This window comes from Oratosquilla oratoria, chromosome 42, assembly GCF_046742065.1.
Source record: "Oratosquilla oratoria isolate Oo_2021 chromosome 42, ASM4674206v1, whole genome shotgun sequence".
Taxonomy (NCBI): domain Eukaryota; kingdom Metazoa; phylum Arthropoda; class Malacostraca; order Stomatopoda; family Squillidae; genus Oratosquilla; species Oratosquilla oratoria.
Genome location: NC_134818.1, coordinates 12,461,840 through 12,477,959, shown reverse-complemented (window position 1 = coordinate 12,477,959; position 16,120 = coordinate 12,461,840). Strand labels below are relative to the sequence as shown.

At 36.9% G+C, this 16,120-nt stretch overlaps 1 protein-coding gene across 3 annotated transcripts; it reads right to left on the bottom strand.

Annotated features, from left to right (window-relative positions):
• Positions 1–167: 167 nt before the first annotated feature.
• On the bottom strand, positions 168–16,043 carry Vps50 (vacuolar protein sorting 50). Of its 3 annotated transcripts, none has more exons than XM_076178856.1 (9): positions 14,306–16,043; positions 12,943–13,187; positions 10,842–11,002; positions 10,502–10,616; positions 9,551–9,760; positions 9,177–9,323; positions 8,782–8,955; positions 7,114–7,198; positions 1,807–1,932 (listed from the first exon to the last, which is right to left on the bottom strand). In XM_076178856.1, exons 1-8 carry the CDS (start codon positions 15,906–15,908, stop codon positions 7,163–7,165), a joined length of 2,691 nt encoding a protein of 896 aa, XP_076034971.1. In that variant the 5' UTR covers positions 15,909–16,043; the 3' UTR covers positions 1,807–1,932; positions 7,114–7,162. The 3 variants fall into 3 exon arrangements, 2 of the variants coding, with proteins under 2 accessions (XP_076034970.1, XP_076034971.1); XR_012965988.1 differs by having other exon boundaries at positions 1,827–1,932; positions 7,053–7,198; XM_076178855.1 differs by lacking the exon at positions 7,114–7,198 and having other exon boundaries at positions 168–1,932; positions 14,306–16,037.
• Between the last annotated feature and the right edge of the window lie 77 nt (positions 16,044–16,120).

Sequence of the window (16,120 nt, the reverse complement as noted above, 5' to 3'; positions counted from 1 at the left end):
GAGGAGGCCTAAAGAATGTTGCCAGCAACTAGGAAGATCCAAGTTTCCAGTCGTTAAAAGTCCTATCAATTTTTTTTTTTCATACAAATTCATAGTTTCTTTCATGTCTTTCACATCTTTCATGAATAATTACTCTTTTTTTTACAATGGGTAGATATTGAAAGAAGTAAAATCAATCAGTTTATTAAATTTTTTGCAATAATATAACACTATTTACATAATTATTACAGGCACTAAGTATCCATATTTCATATAAATCAAATTGTTCAATAAGTCTTTGTGAAATTAGCGAGATTCATAAAAATGTAGCACCTCATGATTGTGAGGCTGTATGAGTGAGTTATTGCTAAAAATTAATCTTTATCCAAAAGATGTGTACTGTGCTGCAATAAAAAATGCAGATTAGTTAACATTTATAAACACTATTCAAATTCCTATCAAAACAAAGATTCACTTATCAAAACCTCTGAAAACAAGTACCATACATATCTAAAAATCATGAATAACACAAAAATATTCACAGAATACAAAAACGATGCGAACCAAACCTATGGACAGTTGTTGCTCTGATGCAACTTTGTAATATTAGTGTTTTAGAACTTCAAATATCTTCTGAATTACAATGGAAAGGTTTTGGAAACAAATATCCATCCATTCAAACCCTTCAAATCTTAATATATTATTTACAATATTCCTATACATATATATTTGGTTTAATTAGGACTGTAGCTTATGCAATATGATAAGCTCATGGAATGACAATCACTATGTGACTTAGGAAGAATTTCCCTGGTTCTGGACATGTTTTCAACCAAACGTTTCATCTGACTAATAAAGCCATAATTCAAAAATGCCAAACAGAAAAATTCATAATACAATTTTATCCATACTACATTAAATATCTAAATATGTTTCCTTACCCCCTGTTGCCTACTCCTTCAATAAAAACATGCCTCTTCATTCTTAAGGACTGTAGTCAATTATCAGCTGAAGTTCTACATAAAATTTTTGTTATTTACAGCTACAAAATATAAGCAGAAATACACTCTGTTATGTCTACATCAGTATCTATGATCAGATCCAAGTTTTTAAGCTCGTGAAATGATATAAATTTCAATCTTAAACTTGATTACGACTTTTACATCAAATCTCCGTTAAAGTGTCGCTCAAAGATTTTCATGATAACCATAAGCAACACGTGAAAAATTCTTAATCCATATCAAATTTCAAAGATCATCAAATCACTCGGAACACTATTCTTCTCTTTACAATATATTATTTTTTCTCTTCACAGTGAAGATACAAAGCAATTAATCTACAATATTTCTACATATGCATGAATAATCCATCAAATCAAATTACAATTACAAGTTTACATAATATGCTTTCTCTGTACTGCTGTTGTTATAGCTCTATATTTCCTGAGAACAATTTGTTTTTCTTTATAGTTTCAATCCCAATATTTCAAACTCCAAAGTCAAGTAATTCTTAAATGCAAAATACAATATACACCACCCATTTTGCTTGTTAAATTGATCATAATATTGTTCAGTCTGACTCCCCCCCCCAATCAACATCCTTCAAGTTTCTAATAGCTAAATCCCTTTTATATTTTCTGCATATACATAAATACCAATGCAGGATGTTCCTTTTCTTTCCCTCTTAACTACCTTTGATTTGATCTCAACTTAACCCCTTTTTCCCACCTTCCTCAATACGTGTGATAACTCTCTGTCTTGCTCTCTTTCCCATATGTGTCATAGTACTGACAAGAGCCAGAAGCTGCTTTGATGAATATTTGTAAAGGTTTTCCTCAACCCACTTCTCTAATGCTGTCTCTGGCATATAGTAAGCCTTAATGTAGGTGTCTACTAGCACTCGATTGGGGATAGGTCGAACTGAAGTTAACTCCTCCAGTTTCATGAGGAATTGCTGAAAAATGAATGATAAATCTACATTAATAAAAAACAGCAAAAATTTAAATTAAACTAATCTAATCTACAAAATAAGTCTGATATTAAATGTGATAATAAATTCACGTAAGCACAAGGGTGGGTAAATCAGTTCAGGGTGTCAGGCTTTGCTTCGGAAATGCTGTGCCTCACAGAGGCATTGTCATTGACACAAGCAGTGCGCAGGGGACGGAGATGAATTTCATCCCCATGGTGACAAGATGGGAGGAAGTTTGAATGAGCTTTAAATGAATATGAAGTAGACATGTGCTTTGAATCAACCACTCCCTATACAAGGGGCAGAGGGTCATGGGGGTGGAGTGTAAGGCGGGGTATGTATGGTTATGTCCCCATATCTGAATGCTTCACTAAAGAAACAAATTAAATGATGAATGATTTTTCTTGAAAAAAATCAAATATACATTAGCCAAAATTCAAACAATAAACTAAGAGCAGACTGTATTTGCTATAAAATTTGTATTTCCATTCTTACATGCTTTTTTGTAGGGTTTGGATGGGTCTTGCAATGAATTCCCATAACAAATAATTCAGGAAACAGCGTTCCATGAAGTATTTTGTTCATATATAGATTAACTACAGCAATGGCAAGCCACAAAACTGATTCTGATTATCAGAAATAAATTATACAAAAATTGACTAAAACATATGAATCTATTTTCCCCCCAAAAAAAAGTTTAGACTCAGGGGCAATTTGATACAGGTCTGATTCTAAAGGGAAATGACAACATCAAAAAGGACAAAATATTCATACTGAGTGTGAATCAGACAAGAAATAATGGTCTCAAACTGTCAGGAAGTAGATTTAATTTGGAAGTGGGTAGAAACAACTTCATCAGCCCTTTTGTAAATGAATGGAATAAACTTCCTGCAGAGGCAGTGTAATGTAGTACAGTTTGAACTTATAAAATTGATTTAGATAAACACCTAACCAATATGCTGTAATGCCTGTCATTTACTATATTCTATTTTATTTGTTATTATTTATTCATTATTATTCATTTATTATTATCTATCTAAAAGAAAAAAGAAGTAAAGCAAAAGGTAAAGGAGGCAAAGAGGAGAGCAGATGTGAAATGGGGTAAGAGTATGACAGAAAATTTTGAAAGTAATAAAAAGATGTTTTGGAAAGAAATTAAGAGAGGAAGAGGAGGCGAATCAAGTAGAGAAGATTTGTAAAAGGTGCAGATGGAGAGATGATAATGGAAGAGAAGGCAGTAAGGGGAAGATGGGCAGAATATTTTAGGGAGTTGCTAAATGTGAAGGAGGATAGGGAGGGAAAGATAGTTGCAGTGGGAAATGCTAAGAAAATGAGAGTGATGAGTGAGGAAAATGGAGGAGAAATAAGGAAGGATGAAGTGAAGGCAGTTGTTAAGATGATGAAAGCAGGTAAGGCACCTGGTCTGGATGGATGCCATGCAGAATGTCTAAAAAAAGGAGGTACAGTGATGGTGGACTGGCTGGTAAGGTTATTTAATGTTTGCTGGAGAGAGGGTAGAGTGCCAGAGGACTGGAGGAGTGCCTGTATAGTGTATAGTTCCACTTTACAAGGGAAAAGGGGACAAGTGTGAATGTAGTAGTTTCAGAGGGATTAGCTTGTTAAGTGTAGTTGGGAAGGTTTATGGGAGGATCTTGATTGAGAGGATTAGGAGAGGAACAGAGGGAGTAATTGGTGAGGAACAGTGTGGATTTAGGACGGGTAGAGGTTGTGTAGATCAGATCTTTGTGGTAAGACAGATATGTGAGAAAGCTATAGGAAAGGGGAAGGATGTTTTTTGGGCTTTTATGGATCTGGAAAAGGCTTACGATAGGGTAGACAGAAAGGTACTGTGGGAGGTTATGCAGGTATACGGGATAGGAGCAAAGCTTCTAGGAGGTGTCAAGAGTTTTTATGAGAGTAGTAGAGCTTGTGTCAGGATTAGAAATGGAGAGAGTGAGTGGTTCGAGGTAAAGGTGGGACTTCGGCAAGGATGCATTATGTCGCCCTGGCTGTTCAACTTATACATGGATGGGGTAGTGCGAGAGGTAAATGCAAGGGTAGTGGGTCAGGGATTGGAGATGGTTAAAGAAAATGGAGAAAAGTGGGAGGTGAGCCAGCTGTTGTTTGCAGACGACAATGCGCTTGTGGCAGGATCGGAGGAGGGATTGAGGAAGTTGGTGACAGAGTTTGGGAGAGTATGTGATAGAAGAAAGCTAAAGACAAATGTGGGTAAAAGTAAGGTGATGAGATGTACATGGGGTGAAAATGGCAGTAGTCTGGAAGTGAGCATTAAGGGAGAGCGACTGGAGGAAGTGGATAGTTTTAGATACTTGGGTGCAAATGTGGCAGGAAAAGGTGGAGTGAAGGTGGAGGTAGAATGTAGATTGAGAGAAGCGAGTAAATGCCTTGGATTAAAGAGTGTAATGAGGAATAGACATTTGGGAATGGATGCTAAGAGGAGACTGTATGAAGGAGTGATTGTACCAACAGCACTGTATGGGGCAGAAACATGGAACATAAGAGAGGAAGAGAGAAGGAGTTTGAATGTGTTTGAGATGAGGTGTCTGAGAAGTATGATGGGGGTTACTAGGCTAGATAGAGTGAGAAATGAGGAGGTGAGGAGGAGAACAGGGGTGGAAAGGGAGTTGGGAGATAGGGTTGATGAAAGAATATTAGAATGGTTTGGACACATGGAAAGAATGAGTGAAGAAAGACTAGTAAAAGAGGTATGGAAGGTGGATGTGGAGGGAGTGAACATGAGGGGACGTCCTAGGATGAGGTGGATGGATGGGGTGAAGGGGGCTTTGGGGAAGAGGGGAATGTCTGTTGAGGAAGGACGGGAGAGGACAGAAGACGGGGGTGAATGGAGAATGGTTGTATATGGATGATATTGTGATGCATGAGGTGGAATGGGCAGGGGGATGGGGGGTGAGGTAGTATGTGTGAGCAAAATTTGACACAGCCAGAAGGGATTTCTCCTCATCTTCTCCTTTATGCATGTGGGGGACGGAGAGGGGGGGGTCGCCGATTTAATGAAGCGGCCTTGCTGTGGATGTGCTGTGTCTTGCAACACTGCTTCTGACCCAGGGCAGTGACAAGGTGCAGGGATGACCCGTCATCCAGGAGGTGCTAAGATAAGAGGGAGGGTGGAGGGGTGTGGAGTGTATTCAGGGATGGAATGGGTGGGAATGATTTTATGCCTTTTCCTTTTTGGCTACCTCCCTTGTAAGGGGGAAAAGGCCTTGGTATATGTATGTATGTATTATTTATCTGTTTGTCATTATCTATTTACTTATCTTATTTATTTACTTTTTATTTATATGTTTATTCATTTTTTTTATCTATTTTTTTTTTTTCCATCTGACCTAGTTATAGACCAAAAAGACTCCTACTGGCATGCTCTTCCTTCATAATCAATTGTAAAATATACAGACACCCTACTACAAGTACATCAAACTACAGACAGGTCTCCCTGACAAGCACAGTAGCAAAAATTTGTGAAAAGTCATCAAAAATAGATGGGTTAAGCATTTGGAAGAAAAAACTATACTGAATCCAAATCAATTTGGATTCAGACAAGGAAGATCATGTACAACAAACTTGATCTGCTTCTACTCAAGATTAATAGACATAATACAAGAGAGAGATGGGTGGGCAGACTGTGCCTTTCTGGACCTACAAAAGGCATTTGATAAGGTACCACACAAAAAACTAATAAGGAAGATAGAGTCAATAGGTGGCATCAGAGGAAAATTATTGGAATGGATGAAAGACTTCCTGACTGGGAGGAAAATGAGAGTAGTAATTAGAGACAAATTCTCAAACTGGGAAGAAGTGATAAGTGGTGTCCCGCAGGGATCAGTACTGGCCCCGATCATGTTTGTCATATACATAAATGACATGGATGAAGGAGTAGAGTGTTATATGAATTTCTTTGCAGATGATGCAAAAATACTAAAGAAAGTAAAAACGGAGGAAGACTGCAACTCATTACAACAAGACTTGGACAAGATTTGTAAATGGACTCAAAAGTAGGAAGTAAAATTCAATATCAAGAAATGTTGTATAATGGAATTTGGAAAAAGTAAAAACAGAATATCGAAAGATTACAAAATTGGTGAAGAAGAGGTCAAAAAAGTAGACTCGGAGAAAGATCTTGGAGTGATAATGAGCAAGGACATGACACCAGATAAGCATATTAACCCCTTCCATACGGTGCCGCACACGTAGGCGTCATGGGGAGCGAGTGTATTCGCGAGGCTGCCATATCGGCGTCTTGATTATATTTATTGTAGTCGCCCCTCCATAATGACATTCTTTCTAATTCTTTTGTAATCGCATTTTCTATGGTTATCAAAATTCACGGGTGAAGAGAGAACGATCGATATAAGCGGTGACTATATTTTATGATGCGAGTATTATTACGACACGTCGTACGGCTGGCATTGGCTGCTGCCACCGAGATCTAAGTCCATGACGCCTACGTGTGCGGCACCGTATGGAAGGGGTTAATAAAATAGTTGGAGAAACCTACAATTTATTGAGGTCAATAAAAGTGGCATTTGCTTATTTGGATGACGAAATGATAAAAAATCCTAAATACACTAATAAGACCAAAACTTGAGTACGCAGCAACACTATGGACACCCAGTACCAAAAAGAATATAAAAGAATTAGAAAAAATACAAAGAGCAACAACAAAACTAGCACCAACTCTTTCTGAAATGACATATGAGTAAAGACTGTCCAAATTAGAATTACCAACTCTGGAACAAAGAAGGGAAAGAGGAGACTTACTAACTATCAATAGAATAATGAAAGGAATGGAAATCTTAGATAAGAATGACTTATTGAAATGGGACGATGGAAAAACGAGAGGACATGAAAAGAAACTAAAAAAAGAAAATTACAGAAAAGATCTGAAAAAAAGAAAAACAGCTTCCCACACAGAGTGATAGATACTTTGAACAAATTAGACAAAGAAACAGTGTGTGCAAACACTATTCAAGATTTTAAGAAAAAACTTGATGCTGAGAGATACAAAGACGGGTCACCACGAGCATAGCTCCCTTCCCATATAATACAACTAGGTAAATACATACACATGGGTGAAACTGTACTATAGCAAAAAGTTGCTAAAGATCATGATAATTATGTATATACCAATGGTCTTTTCCAAATCCTTGTAAAGACAGTACAGGTCGAGTCCCAATTATCCAGGCTCGGATATTCCACAACCCTGGGAATTCTGTAAAAAATCACCATTAAATCGATAATCCATATAAATCCGTAAAATCCGTAAAAAATCACTGCTAAATCAATAATCCGTACACTATCCCGCAAAATCTGTATAAATATCCATAAAAAAAATCACCACTAAATCAATAATCCATACACTATCCCACAAAATCCATAAAAAAATCCGTAGAAAAATCAGAAAAATTAGCAGTTTAACATTTATTCATCGTACCGTACTGAAAAAAATCAGACCATACCGTACCAATGGGTGATTGTGTTTACAGTTAACATTCCTGCCACTAGTTGGCGCTGTCATTCATCAGGCTACCAATGTGGGGGACACTGTAGCAGACATTTTGAATTATGCAAGAGAATTCAACAGTGAGGTTGCAAGGAGTCTAAATGAGGAAAACTTAAATGAATGGATGGAGGTAGACACTGATGCTCCACTTGCTCACCAACTGTCAAATGAAGAAATTGTTAGGATGGTAACAACTCCTGATGGAGGAAATGAAAGCAATGAAGAAGAAGTAGATGAGGGCACTGTACAAGCTGAAGATAAGATTTCCCTGGATGAAACCATCGAACTCGCAGAGAAATTTATTACTGCACTTGAGCAACGGCCATTTATTTCTGAGTAAGAAATTATGTTGATTTACAACCTCCAAGGAAAACTCATCAAAGAGGAGCCGAAATACATGAAACAACGGAAAATCCAGGATTTTTTTAAGAAAATGTCTGCCCCTACACATCAGCCTCGGCCAACGTCACCTCAACCAGGACCTTCTAGTGCACCGGACCTACCTCTACCTAACCCTAGGAGCAGCACACCAGCAGCATCGAACCCTACCCCAGAAACGCCTGATGTGAGTTTACCTGGATTTTTAAACGATGACACATCCAATGAAGACCCAATCCCTGATATCACCCTTGCCGCTGATAAAACTCCATCTACCTCTATGTAATTCATCTCTGCAATGATTGTGTGGGTTCTACATTACCTGTACCTGTATTTCCATATTTAACCTCTTTATTAACTTCTTTAATGACTACCTAATTAATTTCCTTATCTCTAGTACCATTTTTATCAATTTACAATGAATTCCCACATAATCCATAAAAATCGATTATCCGTTCCAGTAAAAGTCCCATGGATTTTGGATAATCAAGACTCGACCTGTAGCCAAATGAAATTACTCCTTGTCTTTTCACTGAAGATAAACACAGAAAAGCTGATCCCAGTCACCTCACTCCAGCCATTCAGTCACCTTTTATAATATACATGGAGACATGGTTGCAATATTCTTATCCTCCCACCACAGATGCATAAGAAAAGAAGAGGTGAAATCCTATTTGTGGTACAAGGAAGTTTTAAGAAAAATATAAAAGTCTAAGAAAAACATAATCTAAAAAGAGTGGCTCAGCTTTCTTCTTTGAGTGGAGATTTGTCTCAGATCATAAAAAAAAATGTTGCATGACTCTGGTCTAGAGGGGTTTCACTGGAATCCCTAATGTAATAACTGCTTATAGCTATGCACCCAATACCCAAGTACAGGGATGATAACTATGTAAGTATACATGATCTTGGCTTACTTGATAGTCCAGCTGCATAAGTGAACGGCCTTCATTTGAGCATCTGCGAGCAGTAGAAAATCCTTCTAGAAGTTTCTTGTTGGTAATGGATACGATACATTCCCATAGTCCACAGTAAGCCTCTCTTGGTATTGGACACTCCCGGCCTATTTCTTCCAACCGTGTACTCACCTCCTGCTCATATAAATGAGCACATTATTACATTTTTCTGAATGACTTGCAAACTTCTGTCTTCTAATTAATTGATAAATACATATATGACATGCTAATTACCAAACAGCAAGAAAACATAAAATATAAAAAGGACTCCAGAATATTTAACAACATCCTGTTCAAAACTGTCTACACTGTTTATCTATCTATATATCAAGGGCTTTTCCAAAAATGAACATTACCTGTAGTTGCATAAGTAGGTTGTCAACATATTTGTTATGCTGACTCCTAAGGTCACTGACATCCCACTTAACAGCTGCCATCTGACTGATAATGCTTTCATAGTCTACTACTCTGGCAGCAACAGTTATGTACACATGATTACGGATCTGCAAGCACAAAGTAATTATTGGTCTTAGAATAACTGTATATCAACAAATCAGTACAAAAAATAAATTAAATAAGTCTTGCACCCTCTCCTACCATGCCAAGCCATGTTTTATGACTTCTTTGGGTTGAAATATAAGATACAATCATGAATATACATATGAGCTTTCTCCTAGTATGGTTACAATACTAAAACTACAAATGATAATATACATATTCAAATAAATACCTCAGGAGTGATCTTCACTGTGCTTGAGTAGAACTTTGTCAGAAAATTCTTATTCTGGGATGGTATCAGTGGTTCAATGTGACGCTGCAAAGCCTCAAGCTGAGATGCAAGAAAAGCTAAAGATTCTGCTGCTACAACACGGACAGGGAGACCATAGAGGGATTCAGGTGAATCAACATCAGCAATGGGGGATATGCTAGCCCGTGGAACCTGATTTAAAAAAAAAAAAATCATGGAAAACATTGATACATTACTAAGGTGTAAATATCAAATACATTTAAATTATCTGCCAACCCATGTTTATCTTCAGTGCAGTCCACTTATCGTAATTTACATTAATATCTATAATTACATAATCTAGAAAGGATTATCCCAAATTTCTAGTGTCTGTGCATTCACAAATGTTTTCTGTAATCAATTATGTATCTCCTTATAAACTCACTAAAAGTAAGATCTAAAGCCAAAGGCTTATGTATTATTTTGTATACTAGACTTAAAAGTAATATGTTTAGACAAGAAAAATAATCTATTACCAAGATATCAATATTAGATATCATTCCTTGACTACAAAACTGTTCAACTATGGAGTTATGGTGAAGCAAGCAAAGATGAAACTCCTATGAAATCCTTTGGCAAAAGGGGTGCTTGTTCCATAGACTTAGTGGCCCTGATTCAAAGTTTCCATAACCCTTTCATGTAGAGCCAGAATAAGCCTGGCCACAGATTCATACAGCCCAAGATGCAACTACCACACGGAAGATAAAGAACACCTCATACTACAATGCCCCATACTAACAATCCCCAGACAACACAATATCCCATCCCTAAGTAATATAGTCCTGCCCAAAGGCTGTTACCAGTTTTCTGAAAGTTGCAGGTCTTTTGCAAGAGACTGGCAACAATAGATTGATTGATTGTAGAGCCACAACACATATACAAAGACAATCTCACCTTGTCCTGTGCATCAACATCTTCCTCTGCTGCATCTGGCATCAGAATGAGTGAATCTTCTATTTGTTTGAGAGTTGTCCTCAGTTGAGCACTAAATGGGTGTTCAAATTCATCTCTGCAAGTTAAGAGCACATTCTATTTCATGAAACAATCACTTTTTTAAGTGTGAATTTTCCGAGACTATCTACAAGGGAGTGGATTTTATGCCTTTGTGTTTTGGCTATCTCCCTTGTAAGGGGGAAAAGCATTGGTATATGTATGTATCTATATAACAAAATGGAAACACTGATGTAATCTATAGCAATACCTTAATAGTCAAGAAGATATCTTCTGTACTTACCTTGAGCCAAAGAAAGTAAATACAGTATACAAGTAGTACTCAAACAAGTGAGACAGGCACTTAGTGACATCAAAGGCAATGGGTTGTAGAAGTCGCATCATTTGAATGTATTTTCCACATAAACGAAGTATGGTTAATGTCGTATTTGTGACCACAGGAGCCTGTAAATCAAGATAAATACAAGAATAACTGTTGCTTCAAGTTTCTTTGACTGGAAACTCACAGCCACACGGCAACAAGCAATAATTCTAGGGACCTACTGCAAAAAAAAATAATAATGATTATAGATAAAAATAATGATAATAAATAATATATAAATAAATGATAAAACTATATATATGTATATATATATATATATATATATATATATATATATATATATATATATATATATATATATATATATATATATATATATATATATATATGCACATGAAATAAAATTTTGTCTGTGTTGTATTTGTGAGGTTTAGTTCTATATTACCAGCTAGTAGAGGAGTTGTGGGAGGAGGAGGGGGAGGGGGAGGGGGAGGAGGAGGGGGGGAGGAGGAGGGGGAGGAGGAGGAGGGGGAGGAGGAGGAGGAGGGAGGAGGAGTATTTCACCTAATATATTAATAACTACCTAAAAATAGTCTTCTACTTTTGACCATTCTGCTCATTTTGATCAAAACTGAACCAGCATGTTACGCCAATCTGGGCACACCCGTGTAAGGGGTTTTCCCAGAGTTTGTGTGTTACTCACAGGTAACGTGGTACGCATTTGGCTTTTTCGTCGACGCAGAATGGTCAAAAGTAGAAAAGTTTATTTTTAGGTAGTTATCAAAATACACGTGGACAAAAATGTCTGCGTGGCAGAGGCGTGCCCGGCAAGCGAAGCTCGCTCACCACAGGCCAAGCCCCTGCAAAGCAGGGTGTAGAGTAGCCGCTGCTTGTATATATAAGTTAATAAAGCGGATTTTTGGACTTAGTCTGAAGACTGAATTCCACTCCTCTAGATGGAAGTGAAGGCAGTGCGGGGTTTCAAAGATGGGTGATGGAAAAATTATTCTCTCCAACAGTCACATCACTGAATTTGGACTGTAGAAAGAAACATTTAATACTACATAAACAATTCATATGAACTATACTTATTTGTGCATTCATAGCATCTAACAATCCATGAAATGAACAAAGACATCCCTCAAACCAACACAAAGTAAAGCATAAAGTATATTAACAAGCTGCACTAAAACAATAATAAAATAAAAATTTACTTTTAGAAACTGAAATCCTTCCCAATGAGCAGAATATGAGAATAGTGGTCACAAAGTTCTATACAAAAGCCCTTATACCTGCCCACACCTCACATCACATTGCATGCATGCCACTAATTGCAACATAAAAACAACCCTAACAGTATTCTATTCAAATGTCTAGAACAATCTACACCCCAGTATGACACAACACATATTTTCTAAAAACACATGCACATTCAGATTACTAAATAAACACTTCATCATAGAATATCAATTACCCTAGTTTACTAAACTCTGCTGGAATTCAACCTAGTGGAAAAATCACTCCCTTGACAAGTGTGAATTGTACAGGTATGCCTATGTTCAGAGCCCCATAATATAACAGTGCCAACACAAAATTGACTCGGTAACAGATACTAATGACAAATATCCACAAATTATAGTCTGCAAGAATGACATCAGAGGGCATTGTCTCCCTCTCATAACAAAGTCTGGACTCTTCACAGGATCAAAATAATCTGGTGTAATCCAAGTCCCCTCACTCAATCTCATTTAGTCACTTTTTATGACATACATGGGAACTCAGTGGCATCGATTTTATTCCATACCACAGGAACATGAGAAAAGAAATGGCATCCAAAGAAGAAATGCAGAAGTGAGGGATAGAACTAAAAAGTGCTTCAGGATTTTGAGTGGAATCCCACATTATTACACAGCCCTTGAATAGGGCTGCCACAAATATACCTAAAATTTGTATTGTCTGCATATTACTATGCAGTTCATGTCCTTGAATGGGGCAAACCATTATACAGTAATATTCTTTTCATAAAAATAAAGCACCATTTCTAAAACATATTGGTACTCACTTTACTATGTTCAATCTTTTTCCGGACAGGTTGAATATGAGGTTCTCCAGTTTGTTCATCCACATAGTCTTGCTTAAGTTCCTCAGGAATGTCATCATCACTATCATCACTAACATTGAGCTCATGGAGTGTATCACCAGTTGCCATAATATCCTCTTCCATGGTTTCATCAACTCCTAGGTCAAAGGGTGTTCCATCTTCCTTGTACACTTCAAAGTAATCAAGCTTCTCAATACCATTCCCTCCTATTCAGATTTAGGAAAAATAAAGGGTGGTATTTCACTATATTGATAAGAATATGAGGGAAAAAACAAAACAAAAAAAATCTGACTCACCACACATTGGAGCACACAGTGATGATGTGTATTCCATGTAAAAATAAAGATACAAGAAAAATAAAGAATACAAAGGACAGCAACTAGAATGGTCATCAGCTTAGCTGAGAGAATGTATAAGGAGAGACTTGAAAAAACTTGGATTGCCCACGTAATAAGAGCAAAAAGAAAGATGTGATAGGATCGTTTTCTTTAGAACTTAAAATGGAATAATAAAAATTGACAAAAAGGATATCATATTGCAGAAGGAAAGAATATCAAAAGGACATAACAAAAAACTAAAGAAACCAGACTATTCAAAAGATAATAGGAAACATAGCTTTGTATATAGGTGGAGCAATTTGTAGAAAAAAATTATGGTAAATTTTTAGAAGTGCACACCTACGCAATATAGCACTAGAAAAGTAAATAATAATTTTGTAAATTATAATACATCAACATAAAATACATTATTCTTAGCAGAAATCAATAACATAAAAAGCTGCTAAAAACTATACACAAACAAACATAGCTGCTTCGACTGCTAGAGATGCCATCTTTGTTTTGGTAGATGCGGAGATCGAAGAAATTAAAGTATGGTAAAGTTGTCTATTTTAACCTAACCTAACCTATCTAATCTAACCTGCATTTAATAATGCAGTACCTATAATTCTAGAGGTCATCAGGGTTATCGTCTTTGACTTCCATATCTATCAAAACAAAGATGGCATCTTAAGGGCTCAAAACGACTTTATTAGTTTGTGTATAGCTTTTAGCAATGTTTTCTGTTATTGATTTCCACCAAGAAAAATATTTATTACATTGATGTATTATAATTTACAAAATTAATATTTACTTTTCTAATGCTACATTACATAGGTGTGCACATCTAAAAAAAATACTAAAATTAGATCAAGAAATCATTCAGGAGGATAACATATATGAATTTAAGGCATGGTTTGATATAAAGACAAGATTCCATGAGCACAGTCCCTACCCATTTAATACAATTAAGTAAATACAAGAAACGATATAATACTCTCTCTTACCTGATCTCTTGACAGGAGAAGAAGCTGGGCTTGTGTATAGGGAAGCATCCTTTCCACCACTAGATGTCTTGAGAAATCGATATTCAACCAATTGGTAAATTGTAAAAGACGTTCTTACTGGACACACTTCCCATGCTTCATTTTCAAGAAACATGTGAAGCTCTTCCATCCTTGCTCGATGCTGATGACGAAAATAGTTGATAGACTGCTGCTTGATAGATCCATGAAGAGACTCCGACTTGCTTCCACAAAAGGACTCGCCAACTTCAATAAGCTTACTGACAACATCAAGAACCCTTAGGAAATCGTCTAACTTGAAATACGACAAATCCGAAGCAAGAATGTAGGTTCGCACCTTAGCCTGAACATCCTGCCAGATACGTATCAGTCCATGCTCTAATTTCTGCTTCACGTATTTTCTGCTCACTGCGTCATCTTTTCCTAGTTTGTTTTCCCCCTGCTCCTCATCCGAGTTTTCGGTACTCGTACGTCTCTCTTCAGCCTCATGCCAAGTCATTATACTTTTGTAACTTTTTAGAACATTCCACATCGCTTTACTAAGATCAAGCAAACATGGAAGAAAGCTCTCTGGATTAACATGTTTACACAACTCTGAATATTGCATTTTGGAGTAAGAGGACCCAGATACTGAGCTGTTGACACTCGATGCCCCTGTGTAAAGTTCTACATAACCAAGTACAATCATAAATGCTGAGTTATGTATATGTGAAGTTAAGTGCATATGTAGCTGATCCATGAGAGTTTGTGTTTTCCCTAAATGTCTATACGCTACTTGCAACTTTTCGTAATTACTTGTGTTAAAGTTTGAGGCAACTCTTGACAGAGCAACATCTAGCTGTTCCTCTGTACTCTCTAGAGTCTCCTGAAGTTTTGTACTTAGTTCAGATATGCAAGTGAAATGCTTGAAAGTCGCAGCTGCCTTTTGACACTCCAAGAGGAGTTGTATTGCTCCGGGATAATCCTCCACTTTCAGAAGACTCTGAAGCTGCACATCTGTCATTTGTAAAGTGCGTATAGTACGCAAGGAATTAATGACACTCATAACTTTCTGTCGTTTGCTGTAGTTGGCAAGGATGCCTAGGCTGGCTGTAGTGAACTGTTTCCTCCCTTGAGATAAATTTTCCCTTCCAGTGACACATAGACCAACTGCCTTGCAAAGTTCCTTTTGTAATTCTGTAACCTTCCCCATTTCTGCTGTACACAAACTTTGTTGTCTAACAATCAAATCTGAAACTCTTCTTGATACAATGTTATGCTGTTTTCTCAGCCGAGATCTCATCCCCCTTATAACATGAATGTCAGCTGTCTCAGGGAACTTTCCTAATTCATGTTCACTAACATCATTATCTCCCATCTCAAAATATATTGGTTCAATGCTTTCAATAACAGCCTGGGTGGCCTCTGGAGTGAGGTAGTGGTCATTTATCAAACTAGATTTTCGGTGACTGTTAGCTGTCACTGCAGTTCTACCTTCGAAATCGAAAGCAGTAACTATCTCACTAGGTGGTGTAGGTGACCCTGGTGATTTAAGAACATGTTTCTGTTTGTCAATAAAAGATTTGAGCTTCTCTTTGATATCCATTATTTCAGTGGGTGTGGTTTTTACCTATTATCTATCGAAGTGTCCCCTCTTTGACAGGTTTGCGGGAACAGCTGACTTCGGTAAATAAACATGATAATTGTCAAGAAAGATATAAGCTTAATGAGTGATTTATATCTGTATTCAAATTATCAAGTATATACAAAAATATTAGAAAATATAACAATGAATATTCGTGCAAATAATAATGATAA